At 39.6% G+C, this 20,418-nt stretch overlaps 1 protein-coding gene across 2 annotated transcripts in view; it reads left to right on the top strand.

Annotated features, from left to right (window-relative positions):
* The window catches only part of Fig4 (FIG4 phosphoinositide 5-phosphatase), a 184,493-nt gene that overhangs the window by 65,268 nt on the left and 98,807 nt on the right, over nt 1–20,418 (top strand). For both annotated transcript variants that reach the window (XM_008852422.3, XM_029555727.1), the window contains exons 5-10: nt 1,610–1,660; nt 4,317–4,465; nt 7,605–7,733; nt 10,973–11,073; nt 12,249–12,411; nt 12,817–12,914. In XM_008852422.3, the coding sequence (XP_008850644.1) occupies nt 1,610–1,660; nt 4,317–4,465; nt 7,605–7,733; nt 10,973–11,073; nt 12,249–12,411; nt 12,817–12,914 (691 nt within the window). The remainder of the gene's footprint in view (nt 1–1,609; nt 1,661–4,316; nt 4,466–7,604; nt 7,734–10,972; nt 11,074–12,248; nt 12,412–12,816; nt 12,915–20,418) is intronic.

The following is a 20,418-nucleotide window of genomic DNA, read 5'->3' as shown; positions in this document are numbered from 1 at the left end:
GTATTCGAGCATCTGTAAGAAGGTTTTGACCCAAAAGTTATCGGTGGTGCTTCTGCTAGTTAGTGAGAAAGAGCAGCAACCAGAGAAATTGTTCCATTAGGGGCAGACAGCTCACAGAAGATATGCTAAGTGTTGCTGGTAATTTAAGAACTAAAAAATTTTAAAGATAGAGTTTCATTCTCATCAGTCATCAAATGCCAGCAGAAATGTGGGAATTGAATTTATATGACAAGTTACACACTATCAGTATAAATGAGTGCATGCACTGTGAGTTGGAGTGATGCTGTTTTAGATCCTGAGAAATACAGCTTGACTTAGTCTAGTAAATCTGAAATGCACATTATCTATAGTCTAGTAGTTCAGCTTCTATACATGAAGTCTAGAGAAACTGACATGTGGATAGAAAAATGTTCTTGGCTATGTTGTTTTCAATTTTTCTTCCTTTATTATTATTTCTTTTCTGAGACAAGGTTCTACATAGCCCAGGGTGGCCTTGAACTCACAGTGACTCTCCTACCTCAGCCTCCCAAGTACTGGGATTATGTGTTGAATTTTATGGTGGAATACTAGAAAGAACCTAAAGAACCTAATTCCTCAGTTGAGGAATGCATAAGACATGGCACATATGATACAGTGATGTAGAAAACTATTCCAGAAGTTAATCTTTTCAATGTAGCTACATTTCTTTTTATTTATTTATTTTTTATATGTATGAGTGTTATGCCTGCATGTGTGTAAGTTTGTGCAATGTCTGTGGAATTCAGAAGAGGCCGTCAGATCCCCTGAAACTGGAGTTATGGGCAGTTGTTAACAACTATGTGGGTGCTGGGATTTGAACCTGGGACTTCTGCAAGACAGCCAGTGCTCTTAACTGCTAAGCCATCTCTCTAGCCTCTGTAGCTACATTTCAAAAGTAAGTGAGAAAGGAGATTTGCAGCATAACATACAACAAAGATTGAAATGATCTGCATAAACATGTTCAATGTATAATATAAGCCACATGTTCCTTAAAGATGTCTGTAACATCATGGTAAAAGTTAAGGCACCATGGGCAGAGGATGCAAGTAGTAACAAGAAAGTGGCTGCCACACTAAAGGGGCTATTCACCTTTAAAATTATGTCTTAGTTACTTTATCTAAAGTGTGACAATGGAGTGCATATGAAGCAATGTTATTCCTGATTCCTACTTCTGATTCCCTATTATTCTTGAGTGGTAGCTTTGAGGATATTTTATTCCATCCTTTTTTGTTCCCATGTTAAAAATCTTTCCAACTTAAAATTACAGTGACCCACAAGCATTTTGTGAGTTTTCGTTACTGTCATCTTTTCATCCTCAAAGGGTTTGTAAAGCTCACTGTAAAAGCAAAAACTTTTACTGCTGTCTTGCTCAGTCTATGTACCACCCATTTTGATGCATAATTGGTGGTGAAGAACAAACAAATTAAGGGTCTTGGAGGGATGATTGACAGATAAAATAACCTATGCCAGAAATGTCTCAAGTTCCTCAGCTCAGTGAGCATATTCACTAATGTAAGTATATCTCTGAGTACATGCTAAACTGAAAAATAGTAACATTGTACGAATATAATATTCTTAATTTCTTTTTTAGATACCTACGGATATTTCAAAATGTGGATCTATCTAGCAATTTTTACTTTAGGTAGGTTTGAACTTAATTTTACTTCTGTATATCATTTAAACTTTTTTAGATAATAAAAACAGAGCATAATAACCAGATTATTTTGTCTAAAATGAACATACAGGCATTTCCTCCTTTTAAAAACTTGATACTTGAAAATTCAAATGGATAAGTTAAAAAGATATTTATTCTCACTACTAAAAAATCATCTTTATTTTAGGTAGGATTTAATATATGTTAAAGGAATAATTTCATGGTGGCGCATACCTTTAATCTCAGCACTCAGGAGGCAGAGGTAGGTGGATCTCTGTGAGATTGAGGCCAGCCTGGTCTACATAGTGAGTTCCAGGCTTTCTGGGGCTATAGGGAGACCCTGTCTCACACACACAAAAAAATTGCATTAGCTTTTAGTATAGCACTGTAGCAGTGCCACAGTTCGGTTTCAGCTAATTATCTGGGAAAATTAGGTAAAGATAAATTAGAAGTAGGGAAAACTGTTGCCATACTAATGTATTGTTGGTGGGTTGGTGGCATTGTAAATCAGTAGTTTTGCTGGAATAGATGTAGCATTAAGCTTATATGAAAATACATCCTAAGAAAATGTATTAGGAGAGAATAGCCCAATACCAAATCTCTTTTAGAAATCTATTTAACAAAATGACTATCTCAGTAAAAACCAAGTTGGTAATTGAACAGATTATGGTAGAGCATTATGATAAAGTGTTTGCCATTGATGTGACCAAGATGTGGGCCATGTAGAAAGCTATTATGGTGGAGGAGTCTATCTGCTGTAGTGTCTAGACTGAAAAATAGAACACAAAATAGCATGCACCAATATGGGCCTGAGTCGGGCAGAGAGGGCTTCAGCATTTGTACCTATTGACCGAGTGCTTAGTTGTGTTCTGTTTTGTTTTTTGTTTTGCTTTGTTTTTTTTTTGAGACAGGGTCTAACTATGTAGACCCTGCTGGCCTGGAACTTATTGTGTAGACCATCTCAGGCTGGCCTCTTTCTCAGCAGTCTGCCTACCTCTGCTTTGGAATCAAAGGCATGTATCAACTAGCTTTGATTTTTGTTTTTGAGTTCCAGCTGAACTGGAACTTGCTGTGTAAACCAGGCTGGCCTCAGTCTCACAGAGATCCTGCTGCCTCTGCCTCCCAAGTGCTGGGGTTAAAGGCTTTTGCCACCAGGCCAGACTTGCTTTACATTAAAATACACACACACACACACACACACACACACACACACACACATATTAGTTAACAGTGAACCATTTCTTTATGAAATGAATAAATACATATATAATGTAAATCTGAAATCAGTTGTTTTAATAGTCATAACAAATGGTTCTTGGTAATTTTCACTTATACAAGTGTTTATTGGATGTGTATTTCCATCGTATTTGCCTCTGTTGTCTACTTTTCATAAAGTTTTTGGTTTTATGTTTGTAGCAACTGTGTGTTGTTACTGAAGCTTGGTGGCGCTGTTGGAAATAGTGCTGTCCTGCTTCATTCTTAAATTTTGTCTGTGTCTTTACTGAATTTTAATGAAGTCATCTCCACATTAATGTGCTTTATAAGGAGGCCTTTTAAGAAGATTCTACTGCACTCTTTAAGACTCAGCTGTAATAAAATAACTGTTTTAATTAGAAAGAATGTATTGTTAAAAGTCAGAAACCAGCTTTTTGTTGTTTTGAGATAGGGCTTTACTATGTAGCCCAGATGTGGCTTGAACTTGTGATCCTCCTGCCTCAGTTTCCATGTGCTTGGATTGCAGGCATGTACTGCCATGCCCAGCTAGAAACAAGCTAGAAAAAGCTAATACAGCTTTTCTCCCTTCAAGATTAGGTGCTATTAAATGGATCTGTCAACCAAAGGTAGTAAAACTGAATTTCACAGACAAAAGCAAAATTAATTTTAGTTAAATTATGGAAATAAAAAGATGTAATAATTAATGTATAATAATAATTCCAAGAGAAATTTAATACTTAAAATATTACTTAAATAATTTACAGATTTGTGTAAGTCCTGAAGTGTTCATGATACCTTCTAAATTTTTACGTTAAAAATATGTAGCTAGAGATGTTTAACAAAATTACTGATCATATGAAATCAGAAAATATCAGGTTTCTTTTGGCCTAAAAACCAAATTTTGTTTGCATAGAGACTATTGCAATTTTATATGGTTTTTACTCTGCTAAAACATGTTTCTCCATAATGGCTTATGCTATATGCTTATTCTACTCCATTCCAATTCTCTTAGAAAACTTATTTTTGTGCATGTGGGAACTATGGTACAGAACCACGCACTGTTGAAGTAGATATTGTACTTTATTGTATTGTCTATAGAACCACATTCATATACACAAGTGTGATTCCTTTTCATAAGGCGATAGAGTTTGGTCAATACCATCATGAAGCAAAAAATGCAAATAGTACAAATCAATGAGTGTAGGTTACCCACATGCAAACGTGTAAGTCATGTAGTGAGGTATTTTACTTTAATTTCCAATATTGTATAGATTTGGCTGTTTTTTACAGTATTTAGTTAACAGCATTGCTTCCAAGTAAAGTAACAGGTGCTAAGTAATTTAGTTCACAGATTTTAGTTTCTTATGGGAACCAAGACCATGGAACATGCTTTGCTTCAGTAATTCTTAAGTTTCAATTCTCTTCTCAGTTATAGCTATGATTTGTCCCACTCACTTCAGTATAATCTCACTGTCTTGCGAATGCCCCTGGAGATGTTAAAATCAGAGACAGCCCAGAGTCGCCAGGAGAGTTTCGACATCTTTGAAGATGAAGGATTAATTACACAGGGTGGCGGTGGTAGGTGGTTTCAGCATACTTACTATATGTTAATGTGGCATCCATGAAGTGGCACCTCATTAAGTTCACTCTCATTTCTTTATCCTTCAGTGATCTTCATCTTTACATGAGGTTGTTTTAGATACATGAACTTGACCAACTCATTTTCATAACAATCACAATGTGATTTTACTTGTAAACCAGCCAAAAAATTATGTGCTTTCATTTTCTAGAAATTATTCATGCACTTTTAATAGAATACATTCAAGTTTAGTCTTTTGGTCAAGTTTTATGGATTATTCTTCTTTGAATATGGAGAATGTACACCATCTTATTTTTCTTCATAGACATCAGTTGGTTATGAGCCAAGTTTGGGGAAGAAATTACTATGGGTTGCCTATTACATATTACATATGATATTCTGAGCTACATTAAAAACTCTGCTGGAGCTGGGCGTGGTGGCACATGCCTTTAATCCCGGCACTTGGGAGGCAGAGGCAGGTGGATCTCTGTGAGTTCAAGGGCCAGCCTGGTCTACATAGTGAGTTCCAGGACAGTCTCAAAAAGACCAAAAAAAAAAAAAAAACCAATTAAAAAAATACTTTGCTGGGTAAATGCCAGTTGTACAGCATTAAAAACTAAGTAGGAAAGTGAGCCCCAGAGGTGAAGATCCTACTGGCCAGTATTCCAGAGCCATCAGTGAAGCAAGTCAGACATTGGGCAAGTGTCAGATCACTGCAGGACCACAGTGTGACTAGTCTAGGGTATCCCTAGAGATCCCAACTAAACCAGGCACACAGTACCTTTATGCCCCTTTAGCAGTACCATTATTTCCTGATTCTGGGTTTGGCCTAAAATTCTAAAGCTAAAGGCATGCTAATGTGAATGCTGTAAAGGAATCATTCCAAGTATAATATACCTTAGCTGAAGTAGGCCAACTGTGGAAAAGTAGTAAGCCAACAATGGCTTTGAATCTTTTGCTTCATGCAACTTAAATGATAGTTTTAAAGATGTGGGTGGAGAAACAGAATTCAGTCTAAAAGGGACCTAGAAAGTTGTCTTTGCAGAACACACCGGAAGAGGCAGGGTTTTATTATTGCCTTCCCAAAGGTTCCAGTTCACCCACACAGCCTATTCCTTCAGCTCAGTATTCCCCCTGGCATTGCCTTGACTCTGCTGAGTTTGCTTGATTATCACTTGAGCTCAGCCAAGCTGGGTGCTTCCTTGCTCTCCTCGGAATGGTGGTTCAGACACCTGAACTGTAATCTAAACTCTGGGTCAACAGGAAGAGGACAGGCACCTAGTGTGTCTTAAGTATTTGCTTGCATCACTTCTGAGCGTCACAGTTAGTAGGATGATAGCACCAAAATGTTGCTGAATCCACCCTGAGTTCGGATTTGCATGTGTGTTCTGAGTTCTGAATTAAGCCTCTGAGGGGACTTAATTTTTTTGCTGTCACTAGAGTAGTTCTACTAGGTAGATAGGAATGAAGAGCATAGCACTTTCCAATTATCGCTATAACAAATTACCATTAAGTTAGTGTCTTAAAGCAACACACATGCATTGTCTCACAAGAGGCAGAAATCTAGAGGGGGTTTCAGTGAGCTAATGTGGCATATCAGCAGGGCCCCATTCCCCCAGGCTTTAAGAGGAGGAAACCCATTTTCTTGATCTTTCCATTTTCTAGGTATTGTCCCTAGTTGGTGGCTATCTTCCATCTTGCTAGAAGTTGGTTTTTACACATTCCTGCTTTCCTTTTTTGCCTGTAAAGACCCTGGGGTTGCACTGGGCTCCTGTGCATATGCCAGAAGTCTCCTTGTGGCCTAGTCAGATTAGCAGCCTTGATTCTATCTGGATTTTTATTCCTCCTTGTCATGCAATGCAACATATTTCCAGGTCCTGGTGATTAGGATTCAGACATCCTTCCTGGGTTTGGAGATGATTCTATCTGGGGAAACTGATCAGAAACAGGGAGGATAGAAGGTGGAAGAGCTGAATCAGGAAGTGTGTAAATGACTTTGCATAGGCTCTTTAAACATCTCTGAGGTGAGTAGTAGTATTGCCCTTTTATAGTTTAGGAAACAGAGATAGTAAGTTACTTGTATAAGGTGGCAGAGCTAGAGAGTGTCTGCCGCCCCCATCTCTTTCTATGGCAGGGTCTCATGTAGCCCAGGATGACCTCAAACTTTCTACAGAACTGAAGATGACCTTGAACTCTTGATCCTTCTGCTTCCCAAGAGTTGGGATTATAGGCATGCTCTACCATGCCTAGTTATGTCCTGCTGGGGCTCAAGCCTAGTGCCTTGTGCATACCAGGCAAGTCTATACCAAGTTCTACATCTCCAGCTCTTAACTCCTCCTTTTCTGTCATACTCAAAAAGGGCAGAGAACATTTAATTTCTTTAAGTTAAATTGGAATATATTCACTCTAGTATATCAATAAATACTCAGATCACATTTTGAAGTTTTAAAAAAGGGAGTGGGATTAGCTGACTGCTGGTACCTAGAGCTGTTATAGTCTTTTAAGCCGTTAATGTATACGTATTTCTATTTTACTCATATAAGTTTTGTAAAACTCATTGCCATCTAATAAGTAGATTTATCTTGATATGCTGATGTTAATTTCCTCAAATGGAAAAGCCCCAATGTAGTAACTGATGCCACACGGAAGTGTGAGCAACATACCAGGTTTGTTCCGAGCACTTTCTGCACGTTACTAGTTTATTTCATCCCCATAACAGCTACATTTTGGAGATGGAGATGCGCAGACAGAGGCACTGAGTAGTAAGCCACACTGGATCCTGACTGTCATACTGTTGATAAGAGGCAGCGCCAGGATGCCCTGGGCCTAGGTGCTATGACCCCAAACTGTGTTCTCAATGGCTCACTCTGCCACGCTTGGCTTCATTCATGTATTGGTCCATGTGTTCTTCATTTCCCTCTCATTTTCTTGTCTCTTAAATTAAAAACTCTCCGAAGTCAGAAGATTCATTTCTTCCTTGACTTTGAAGGAAGCAGCACAGTGCTCTGAGTGCCACCATGGATGATGTCCACTGAAGATGGCAATGCTCTTAACTAGGCTTGCACTCTGAAGTTAAAAGAAGTAGAAGGATAAAAATGTGTTGGATGTATCTTCCTGTTACTGACTTTTGTTTTTCAGGTGTCTTTGGGATCTCTAGTGAGCCTTATATGAAGTACGTGTGGAACGGTGAACTTCTGGATATAATTAAAAACACTGTGCACCGTGACTGGCTGTTATATATTATTCATGGGTTCTGTGGGCAGTCAAGTATCCTTTTTGTACAAATTTAATATGCATAATTGTGACTCTGTGTACCCCAACAGGAAAACTTACCCCATGTAAGAAGATGTGCATTGAAGAGTTAACACTATTTGAATAGGCTGTTATGTGCACAGAAAGATGAGTAAATAACAAGGAAGAGAGTGCTATGTGCATAGTAAGAGACATAACCAATGAGGAGAGAGCAGGCTGTCTGACAGGTAGTCAATGTGCAGGCTCAAGGGAATAGAACTTGACCTAGGCCATAAGCAAAATTCAGGCCTAAGCAATGAGCACAGAGAGAAGGCACAGTGTGGACCAGCACCATGATGGAGTAGCTGGAGAAACAGCCGTGTCCTCATGACTTGAGCATACAACTCCAGGGAACAATCTGAGTGGGAGCCAGATTGTCAGTCCCCAGATTGCTTTGGTAGTCAGGCTAAGGACTTGGGTCTGAAGTGAAACTTTTGAAAGTTTCGTTCAGGAATGTGACAGGTACAAAATAATGCTCACAAAGTTCGAGTTGACAGCCATTTTCAAGGTGTATGAAGTAAAGTGAGATGGGGACAAGGGACATAATTGAGTTAGAGAAAGCCTGCAGCAGTAGTTTAGGCGTAACACAGTGGGGGCTGGACTAGAAAGGAGCATAATAGAAGTAGATTGATCCTTGAGTTAGGCCGATGAACTCAAGTTGATGACAACTTGGCTTTTCTTCCGCAGGTTCACTTTTCATTTAATCAAGCTAATGGTGAAGCCTTTCAAGAAGGCACCACTGTGCTGAGGAAGGCAGTATATACTTTCTAGCAGCGACTGTAGATTTTTCTTGTCACTGTTTGAGTTAATGGATGGCACTTAGGATCTTAGTATGGTTTTAGTTGACAGTTTTTTCCTTCCATCTTGAACTTTTAAAGATCTGTAGCAAAACTTTAAAGTGGCAGCTTTGAGGCTATGAAGTGGGTAGGTGTGACTTGCTGGCATCGTGCCTTCTTATGCCACTGGAGCGAGCAGTTGGAGTCCAGAGGCATACTAGAGCACTGCCTGAAGAACGCCAGGGCTGCTGTCTTTGAGATTCTTGCAGGAGAGGCTGGGTGCAGACACAGGGATTTTGAAATAGAGACGGGGAGGCTGATGTACCACCCTGAACATCTGGCTCATTACTTTATAATCACTTTAACCAGGAACTGCTGTTGGCTGAGTATTCACTACACAACAAAGACCACTTTTGTTTCCAAAAATAAAATCTTCTTAATAAGTGTTAGATAAAAAGGTGGCAGGGGTCGGGATCACCGCAAAACAGAAACAAAGAGGACTCTAGCAAAGCGAAAATTTAATTAGGTTTGGCGGGGCTGGTCCTCAACTCAGGTGTGAGGAAGAACCAGCAGCCTAATGGCTGCAGGGGGGTAGCTTATAAAGGGACAGAATGCAGAAAAAGAGAATATTTTTCTGCTGCTTGGGACTGACTTGGGGGCCGCTTGCTCAGGGAGGGTATGGGGTCTGTACCTGGTGAAACTTATCAAGGAAAACATCTACTGTAAAACATGTTTTCTACAATTACCGGGTTCCAAGAACTAATTGCAGCTAAGGGCTTGGGAAACCTGTTTGTCAGCCTGTGGAGCATTCTCTGGTGATCACAATACATTGGTCATTAATTTTCCCAGAGCTGCTTTTGTTAACTTGTAGGTGGCTGGGAGTTGGTTGACTCAGTTCCTGTTAGAGGCCTTATGGTTTCTGGGTCTGGGGTCATCTGGATCTGAACCCTATCAATAAGAACATGAATTTTTAATCACGAGAAATAACAAAAAGAATGTGCTACAGTGTCTAAGGATCATTTCTAAAATGTAGCTCTAGCCTGGTTTGTATTTCTAAGAGCTAGCTCAGGGCCTGGCATATCTTAATCATAGTAAATGTTTGTTTGTTTTTAAAATAGTGAACAGCATCATAGATTATCATTTTCGAGCTCATTAGTTTAAGCAATGACTCTGGTCTCTTGGTGATCAAGCATTTAATGAGTTCTGGAAGTCTGTGTGATAAGATTAATTGCTGTTTATTTACTGCAAGCTTGACACTAGAAGTTTACAGGGATTACCTCAACTCATCCTCCTAACCACCTAACAACAGTATAGGTTGATTATCTCTTATCCAAAATGCTTCTGACCAGAATTGTTTCAGAATTTGGACTTTTGGGGGATTTTGGAATATTTGCATAAACTGAGCTGACTTACATATAGGATCCAGTGATAAACACAAGGTTCATTTGTTTCATATACACTAAATAATAGGCCTGAAGGTCAATTATGCAATATTTTAGTGTGTCTACATTTTGATTGAACTATCACAAAGAAGATAGTGTAGAAATTTTCAATTTTGGTTCATATTGGCACTCAAATTATTTCAGATTTCAAAGCATTTTGAATTTTAGATTTTTGGATCATTGTTGTTCAACCTACAGCTGCTAATTCATTTTTTTGGTAGATGAGCTTTTGGCTTAGAAAGTTAAATAAGGTGACTAAATAATCAGCTATATATTCATCAAGCCATTCATGGTGACTCGTTCAGTGTTTAGATTTGGACTGCTTTTGAAGCATTCCCGTTCTTCCCCCAGTATTATATATTGCTTCATAATTTAAACTGCATTAAATGACACAGCTCTGTTTTTTTTACCTTTTTATTTTTTAATTAATTTATTTTTATTTTATGTGTATGAGTGTTTTGCCTGCATGTATGTAAGTGTACCTGTGTCATGCAGTGCCAGCAGAGGTTAGAAGAGGATGTCAGAGCCCCTGAAACTGGAGTTCCAGTTCGTTGTTAGCTGCCATGTGGGTGTTGGAAACCAAACCCAGGTCCTCTGCAAGAGCAGCCAGTGCTCTTAACTGCTAAGCCATCTCTCCACCCTTGACACATGCTCTTTTTGAGAGGTAATGAATGATGACCGAGGAAGGACTAGTTGTACTTCTTTACATTTTTACTGGGTTACAAGGAGAGGCAGGCCTTCCTTGGCTCATGACCCAGTAATGTGTATATTATTTCCTTAGGAATTCCTAGAACTTACTCTTTGAGCAGACTGGGTTTTGCCATCATACTAGCAGAATTCTGAAGAACCATGAGGCCCAGTGCCATTTCATTCTTGGGTGGAGCTTTTCGTGTCTTAAAGCCATTGGACAAGATGCATTTAATCCATAAAGTATAGTGGTTCTTAGGGCTTTGTGTGACAGTCATGAATACTAAAAAACTTTAACTTGATTTCTAAGAGCTCTTGATCTATGGACGACCAGTGTATGTTACTCTAATCGCTAGAAGATCCAGTAAGTTTGCTGGGACCCGATTTCTGAAGAGAGGTGCAAACTGTGAGGTAAGATGACAGAAAGCCTTGCTGCTAACATTGTAACCTTTTATATCAGTGTTGCTGACATAGATGAAGCTATGGAATTTTCATTACTTTTTGTATTTTTATAGATTTTATTTTGTTTAGGGGGAAAGGGGTGCATATATGCATGCATGTATGTGTGGAGGTCAGAGGACAACTTTTAGAAGTCAGTTTCTCCTTCTGCCATTGGGCTCCAGAGATTGAACTCAGGTTATCAGCCTTAGTGACAGATACCCTTACCCACTGAGCCATCTTGCCAGCCTGAAGCTGTGGCATTTTTAAAGTAGTTTCTTGGTTTGGGATATTATCAATAGAACAAATAATTCTCCAGAGTATAAAACTAGTGTAAGAAAAAAGAAAATGACTAATACAGAAATGTTCTAAGCAGTCAGTTATCTTAGAGTTATGCAATGAGTGATGAAATGGGAAATGTTTTACAGGGTGAGCCATTTCTGAAATAAAATATTAGGGACAAAACCAGTGAAGTACCTCACTCAAGAAGTGGGTAGAAGGCAGCCCCCATCCTCCATGTCAGCTCTTGAGTGCTCCACTCTGCTTGCTGTAGGCAACTTGAGTTTTGAACAGATGTGTGATTGAATAGACCGATTGATTGAGGCATTGGGCTTTGATCCTGACTTTAAATAGCAATGTTGTTCTTAAAATTATATCAGCACTGAAAGTCATTTTATTTGGTACTTTAAGGAAAAATAGAATTTTCTGCCATATTATTTGCTTTTGAATATTGAAAGGATAACCAAACCAGTACTGTGAGTGCCTCTGAAAGTAGTCTTTATCACATCCGTATGTGCTTTCATAGCAAAGTTACCTCCAAACCCCTCTTGACCACCAGATGTTTTCTGAATCTCCTTTTGGGTCTTTTTGTGTAGTTGTTTTTCTCTGTCTTCCTTCCACTTACTGTCTATTATTTGTGCTATTAATGAATTAATTTGATTTTTCCTTCTTTATTCTGATACTTTTAATTGCTTTTCTTTGTCATGTTTTAATGTTTCTGCTTTTTCAATGTGAACACTGAATATTGACAGCATCTACCTATTTTAAGACATATAAAGAATAGGAGTTATCATTTTATTGTGTATTTCATTTTTTCATTAAAATGTTCTAAGAACCCGAAATATCTTTGATCTCACCTTTCTTTCCAGGGTGACGTTGCAAATGAAGTGGAGACGGAGCAGATACTCTGCGATGCTTCTGTGATGTCTTTTACTGCTGGCAGTTATTCTTCTTACGTGCAAGTTAGGGGATCTGTTCCTTTGTATTGGTCCCAGGACATCTCAACTATGATACCAAAGCCGCCTATTACGTGTGTGTGCAACAGCCTTTCATTGCTCACTCCTTTCAATTGTCATTTAGAGATGATGACTTCCTGTCATGGAAACCTAATAAATGGTTGGGTGTTAATGAGGTTTTAGTCCTGTGAGCTAGAGCATTAAGAAGAATAACGTCTATTAACTTTATACAATGAACTCATCCTTAATTTTAACTGTTAGCAAATTACTTACATTTTGCTTCAGAAATAGAAAAATCATTCAAATTTAATAAACATATGCTGAATGAATGTCTAGTGAGGTCCTTGAGAGAGATTTGGGAAGTAAAAGTACTAGATGAGTTGAATTGTTTTTCTTTTGACATTTTTGAAAACCTTACACTTCTTTTATTTCTGCCTCATAGGTTCATTCAGGTTTTTATTTACCTATTTTTCCTTCTCAGTGGACCAGGCAGATCCATTTGCACATGTGGCTGCTCTTCACTTTGACCAGATGCTTCAGAGGTTTGGCTCTCCCATCATCATCTTGAATTTAGTGAAGGTATGATGTGCTTATGAAACACACTGGACCACCTATTTCCTCATAAACGGTATTAGTGAGCTGTGCTTTCACTTTGCCCAGAGGAGAGATGTGTTATGCTCTGACAGCCTGCTATGCCTGAGCTACTGTTCCTTGACCTCAGATTCCACATAGCTTCTTCCTTACTTGCCTTGAGGAACCAATAGTGTATATCTCCTGATACACTGAGAGTGAATCAGTGTATCAGGCTCCTGATTTCCTTGTGTGAACTATGTATTAAAGTCTCATCTTAGTTCCTGGGTGACATAGAGAAAGGAGCATGCAGATCAAACTGCCATCCTCTCACTTTGATAGAGTCAGCTCCTTGGACAATATATAAGAACTACAAATTAATATATAGCAATAGGACCAAAAGGCTTCATTCAGAAATTAGTTTTGTTGTGGTGCAAGAGTCAGGTGGACTTGTGAGAAACTCAGGCAAGGAAATATCAGTGTCCTTACAGATCTTTGCTTCCTAATCAAATTACACTGACTGGTCAACACATTGTATATGTATGAATGGACATATAGGGGGCAGAATAATTGCCCAAGAAGACCCTGAGTGTATCAGTAGAAAGGTTTAGTTGTGTTATGGTTGTGGCAGTATCCAGCAACATAGTAGACTATGACATTATTCTAGGAAGTTAGTATGTCATTTAATAAAAAGGAATCCTTGTCCATTTAGTCACTTAATATGTATTTTTGACAGTTTTAATGTACCAAGGCCATCGTACAGGCAATTCTGCTTTCACAGAGCCACCAGTGTGATGGAGGTAATGCTGGGGTAACATAGAGCTACTGGTACAGGGTAGATGATGCCAAGAGCTCATAATGGAAGAAAAGCTTGCCCTGAAGACGGGATGAATTAGCCTCCACCTGAGAGAAGAGGCATTAACTAGGTCAAGAGAAAAAAAGAATAGTGTTCAACTGGAAGAGAAAGGCATGCCCTGGTGTCTGTGTAGGAGTGCATGTACTTGCTCCCTTCTGACAGCTTTAATTCCTCTTTAAGGTAAGGTAGCAGGAAGGTCATCTTCTGAGAGTGGAGGTTTTACAGTGATCGAGAAGTTTTAATAATCTTGTGTATGTGTAACTTGACTAGAAATACCAAAGCAGTACTGAGTCAATTTCAAATTGATGAAAATGGTTTCTTAAATGTAACTGTTCTGCTATTGCCTGCCTTTTCCCAGCAGGGCTGTGCACAGACATAAGCATAGATAAAAGAGATAGATAATTGGATTCATTTACTTTTGCCAGGCAATATAATCGAAAAAGACAGGCTCAAAGGCATTTTGGATACTGGCAATAGTATGATTGCAATAGACAGTGAAAGCCAATTGGGATGATGGAATGTTGGAGGACAGGGCTGCTGGAGAAAGTAAAGCTGTTGCTGGGTTGAGGTACCTGTGAAGTGGGGCATTTAAAGCAAAAGCAACCTGAAAATGAAAGAGATTGTGGATAAGGAATGTTGAAGGCAGAGCAGCTAGCTGCGATAACAAGATCTGAGATGGGAGGGTAGAATAGGAACTTAACTGGTGTGTAGCAGAAGCTAGGGGTACTGAACGTTACCTAGGCCAGAGGGGCAAAGCTTGGGGCAGGGAAGACAGCAGGTTGTCACTCAGGAGGGGACTGTACCATACAACTAAATGCAAGGGCTCAAACCAGCAGAGAGTGTGTTTAATCAGGAGCATAGAGGAATATATGGCCCCAAAGTGGCAGGGGAAGAGGCTGGGAAATGAGGGCAACCAGCTTCATTTCCTTCTTATTTGTCAGTTTGTATGATCATATCTAATTACGGGTTGACTTAATAATGTGTCATCAGATACTAATACTTTAGGGATTTATTCACATTATTTCAGAAGTTTCATACTCATGTCTCTCTCTGTTTGCTCAAGGTATCATAAGATGTAGTAGCTGGATAATCTGTAACTTTAACTTGGTATTGAAAAATAGCTGTAACACACACAGTTTAAAAAAAAAAAAAAGGGTGAGGAAACTAATAAAATCTTTTGCTTATTTGTTGCTTGACCTGGTGGCAAAGGCCTGTAATGTTAGCTACTAGTCAGGAGGATCACAGGTTTGAAGCTTGCCTAGGCTACAGAGTGAGTTTAAGTTCAGCTTGAGCAACTTACTGAGGCCCTATCTCAAAAGGAAAAGTGAAAAGAGGGCTGGAGATGGATGTAGCTCAGTGGTAGAGCACTTATTTACCATGTGAGAGGCCTTAGGTTAAGGCCTATTTTTTTATTGTAAAAAAAATAGTAATAATTAGGAGTACTTTTCCAGTAAGTATATATACTATTAATATAGAAACCAATTACTGTTAAAGCAGTGAGTTGTAAGATATTTCTGGAGTATATACATAGAACTAGATTAGTGAACTTTGTTCATGGTTTTACATAGTATAATGGAAAAGCTCTGGTTAAATAGAACTTTTGAGTCTATAGTGCTTGAAACAATTCTTTGTTAATTATACATATTAAAAAATGCAACAATACAAGTGATTATAAACTATTCCTATTACTGGATGGGACCTGTAGTATGCCAATCACTGAAACAAGTTTTGCAAAGGAGGAAAAGTTTATCTACAAACAGCTAATCATATGGGGAACTAGCCTCAGATCTACCTCTCTCAGCATAGCATGTGCAATTTTTATGGATGAGGAAGCAGAGTGGTCCAAGGTGATTGAAAGGAAGCAAAATTGGAGGATAGGTATTCTGCACTTATGCCATCAGATCTCAAGGCTCTTCATAGGGTGCATGTTGAGGAGATTCGGTACTGTTAGCATGCTCTGAGGGTGGACTTTTAGCTTTCTAATGTCAGACTGTCACTCCTTGGACACTTGTGCAAACCCAAGTAAGGGGTCAGAGGCTTTCATTGGTTTGAGGTGGACAAAAGCAACCCCTAAGTTCCTGAAAAACACCATTACCATTACAATCCACTTGTTAGAGGAGACCATGTGCCTGACCTCCACAATTGCAGAGAAAAGCTAGTAAGTAAAAAGCAAGTGAGGTGGAGGGTTTATTCTGGTGTTCTGGTGTTCTCTCAGATTCAGATGTTTTATTTGTACATTTACTTTTGAATACTTAAAGCTGGCAAAGAGATTTTAGAACTTTACTTGTTTATTGTTCCATTGGAACGAGAATCCTAACAATAACTAGAGATTAACCAGAGTGTAATTGGAGATTAAGTTGATGTTTCATGGAACAGGAAACAAATTTTTTTCTCTTTTTTTTAATGAAGCAAAGTTAGAGTTTATTAAGGGAAGGTTTTAATGTAGTTTTAAAAATATTTATTATTTTTATTTTATGTGTATGAATTACCTGAATGTATACAAGTGCACCCATGTCATCCAATGCCTGTGGAAGTCAGAAGAGGGCATCAGATCCCCTAGAACCCAGAGTTATGGTTGTTATCCACCATGTGGGAGCTGGGAACCGAACCTGGGTCCTTTGAAAGAACAGCCAGTGCTCTTAACTGCTGAGCCATCTCTCCAGTCCCCAATGTAGATTTTTAAGGTAGCTCTAAGCACAAGCATTAAGAGAAGGGGAGAGACAGGTGTGAGAAAAACACAGTACATCTTTCAACTCCCATCACAGAAGGGACACCTTTATCACACTCCCAAGGCCTAGGGATCATTGCAGAAGAGCGGGTGGAAACATTGTAGGAGCCAGAGGTGGGAAATGAATATAAGGAAACTGTTGTCTGGACAGCACAGAGCAGTTGTACATATGAACCCATAGCACTTATGACAGCCTGCACAAGACCTGTGAAAACCAAATCCAGACAAAAACCCTGCATGGACTGGGGAGGTTGGCAAGAAGCCCCAGATCTAGGGGCTGGAGAGATGGCTCAGTGTGGGAGACAGGCTTGAGCCTAGGGTGAAAGTCTTATTGACAGCCATAGAGCAGGTCCGAGGCAATGGCCAGACTGCTGGAGCCACAAGAAATGCCTTATGACATTTGCTCCCATTGGCAGATCATGAGACTGATGCCTAGAGCTTGCCACTCCCTAATCACCACCCTTGGAATTCACAATTGCAACACTTAGATATTGCAACAGTCAAGGTCACGTGGTTTCCAGGAATCCAGGCTCTGTAATGAAACCCAGTATGCTAATGAGGCATCCTACTTGCTGTGCTGTGATTGGACCACTACCCCTATATAAGCTTGTGCCTTCCTGCAATAAAGCAGATCTGTGTCACTGAACCTGGTCTCCTGCATCTGAATGCGGTGAAGCTGGTGCAGACTCCACCAGCCCTGGGGTCCAGACCAGACTACTGATTGGAGGAACTAAGAGAGCAGGAGAGCAGCCATAGCCAGAGGAGAGCCGCCACAGCCAGTTACCACAGCTCAGTGGTTAAGAACACTGGTTGTTCTTACAGAAGACCTGGGTTTGAATCCCAGCACCCACATGGCAGCTAACTGTCCGTCACTCCAGTCTCAGGGGATCTGACAGCCTCTTCTGTCCTCCATGGGCATTTCACGACACAGGTGCACTTACCTACATGCAGGCAATACACGCATACACATAAAATAAAAATAATAAATAAAATTTAAAAAATAAAATAGAAGCCCCAGCTCTAGCTGAGGATCTGTTGGCAACTGATAACTACTGAGTCAGTTTTCCTTACTGGTGTGTTGCCGGGTAAGCTGACCAAATGCCAAGGGATAAACCTATACCCAGGAACATTTTGGAAATACACATCATATTCAATAGACCTTTCAAAAATAAAAAACGACAAATAATACTAGACGACATGAAGTTGAGAGGAATGGTTGTGCTGTTGGGATGGGCATGGGCAAGGGAGTCTGAATATGATCAGAATACATTGTATAAAATTCTCAATCAGTAAAAATATTCTTTAAAAAGAGAAGGACAGTAGTATGTGCTCTAGGATGGGTGTGGCTCCTTGAAAGAGTCAGCAAAATATTAGGGGTTTAGTTTGTTTTGATAATGTTGAGGATTGACCTAGGGCCTTGTGTATGCTAGGCAAGAGCTCTACCACTGAGTGGCATCCCTTAGCCCTGTCATTAGTTATTTTGTTTTAAAATTTTTATTGAATTTTTGTGTATTTCATACAGAAAATCATCTTTCTACCCTCTTCCCCTTTGGCACTCTCCCATAGCCCCCACTGGAGTTCATACATTTTGTCATTTGTGTTAAGGCCTATCATGTTAAGTTAGTATCCCCAGACATCCTTCAGTGCAGATTCATCCACTGAGATTTAGTCAGCCTATCTAGAGTCCCTCCCTTTAAGAAGATCAGCTCTTCCTCACCCAGCAGTAATCAGCTACCAATACTTCTTTGACTAAGATTGGGGCCTGCTGCTCATTTCCACAGTTCTCTGCTAGGTTTTTGTCTGCTTAAGTTCGCATGGGTTTTATGCATGCTGACTCCATTGCTGTAAGTTTGTATGAGAAGAGTCTCAGGAGCCTGTAGGACTATTTCTGTATGGTCATGAAACCCCCTCGCCGGCTCTTAAAAATCTTTCCACTCCCTCTTCTAAAGTAGTCCCTGAGCCGTGGGTGGGTAGATTTTAATATAGGAGTCCTGTCTAAGGACCCACACCCTGCAGAATCTGTTTTGGAAATTTGCGACCTTCTGCATTCCCGGCCCTCTGGTGCATGAGGGAGCTTCACTGATGAGAATTGAAAGATGTATTGGTGTTGTCTTCATCCCTTCTTCTGGGTTGCGTGAGCTTTAGGTGTAGAGGTTGCATCCTAGATGTGCCACTTAGGCTTGGGCAATTCACAGACAATCTCTGTGTGTGACCAGTTGTGGAACTCTGTAATTATCTCTGTCTCTTGAAAAAGAAGTTTTTTGATGAGTGGTGACTGGGATACTTGTCTATGAATTTAAGGATCCATATTTTGCACATAGTAAGAAATTACATTTTTCTAGGGATGTGACAGCCTTGGAGTTTTCTCTACGATCTATGACCTCTCCAGCTATGTATATTTGGCTCTGTTTGTAGCACCACACATGCATTTCCTCCCATTCAGCAGGCTTTAAGTCCAATTAGGTAGCTGTTGATTACCCCCAAGATAAAAGTGCCACTACTGCACCAATTTCATTTGTTGTTCTGGTCATTGATGTGGTTTTTAGGACTTGAAGCTGGAGTTGGACCATTGATTGATGTTCTCCCTTAGCAGCTTGCATAGTGTTCTCCAAATCTATGAGAGCTAGCCTTCAGGGGAGGTGGCTTCCAAGTCAGTTCCAGCTCCGTTGCTCCACATCCTGTGTCCAAAGTATATCCTGTCTTCAGCAATAGGGTCTTACCATCAAGTTCTGGGAGGCAACCAAGTACTGTGACAATAGCATGTGTAATTTTGGGAGTCTCTTGGACTACCCTGACCAAAAACTCAAAGGAAGGTTTCTCCTGTTTGGCACTATTTCTTGTTATGTATCCTTAAGCTATAATCACAGGCTCATGGAGAGATATTGTATGTGTAATTTTTTCAGTAGGTTTTTGGATTAATATGATTCCCTCTAGTTTTTATACTAACTAGGCAGTATTTATATCTCCTTTTTCTCTTCCTGTCTTATCCTCCCTCCCCACCCTCTCCATTTTAAATGTCCCCGTTTTCCCCATTTCTCCCTTGATAATTCCTGTCTGCTGTGGTCCCATCTCTCTTGAGCTCCTCCTTCCCTTTATTCCCATAGTTCCTTGTATAGCCCTCCTTCTCCCCCTCCCATTTAACTACCCCCTTTTTACACATTTCTCCCTTGGTAACACCTGTCTCCTATTAGTCTTCTCTCGGGTTCCTTCCCTTTGCCTCCCTGGCTCCCATCCATTTTCCTGGTTCCTGCAGTTATATCAGGATATGTATTCACTTACAAGGATTTGGTGCTAGGATTCACAAATGAAGGAGAATATATATTGTCTTTTGTTTTTCTGAGTCTGTTACTTCGTTTAGTATAACAGTTTCTAGATCCATCCATTTACCTGCAAATTTCATTATTTCATCTTTCTTTACTGCTGAGTAGTAAATGTTCCACATTTTCTTTAACAGCTCGTCAGTTGAGGGGCACTTAGGTTGCTTCTTAGCTGTTGTGAAAAGAGCAGCAAAAAACATGGATGTACAATATCTCTGCAATAGGATGGGTCCTTTGGGTATATGCCAAGGAGTTGTATAACCACATCATATAGTAGGTTCATTTTTAGTTTTTAAAGAGTTCTCCACACTGCTTTCCATAGGGGTTGCACGAGTTTTCAATCCCACCAGCAGTGAGTAAGTGTTCCCTTTCTCCACATCCTCTCCAGCATTTGGTATCATTTGTCCTCTTGATCTTAGCCATTCTGACTGGGGTAAGATGAAGAAATTTTGATTTGATTTTTCTTGAATTATTAAAGATGTTGAACACTTTTTAAGGTATTTCTTAACCATTTTTATTCCTTCTTTGGAGACCTCTCTGTTCATATATATATTGCCCATTTTTTAACTGGGTCATTGGTTTCTTTGCTTCTTTGTTATTTTGGGGGGGTTC

This window comes from Nannospalax galili, unplaced genomic scaffold (genome assembly GCF_000622305.1).
Source record: "Nannospalax galili isolate Female #2095 unplaced genomic scaffold, S.galili_v1.0 scaffold646, whole genome shotgun sequence".
NCBI classification, from domain to species: domain Eukaryota; kingdom Metazoa; phylum Chordata; class Mammalia; order Rodentia; family Spalacidae; genus Nannospalax; species Nannospalax galili.
The sequence above is the reverse complement of the archived record's forward strand: the minus strand, read 5'-3'. Positions and strand labels throughout refer to the sequence as shown.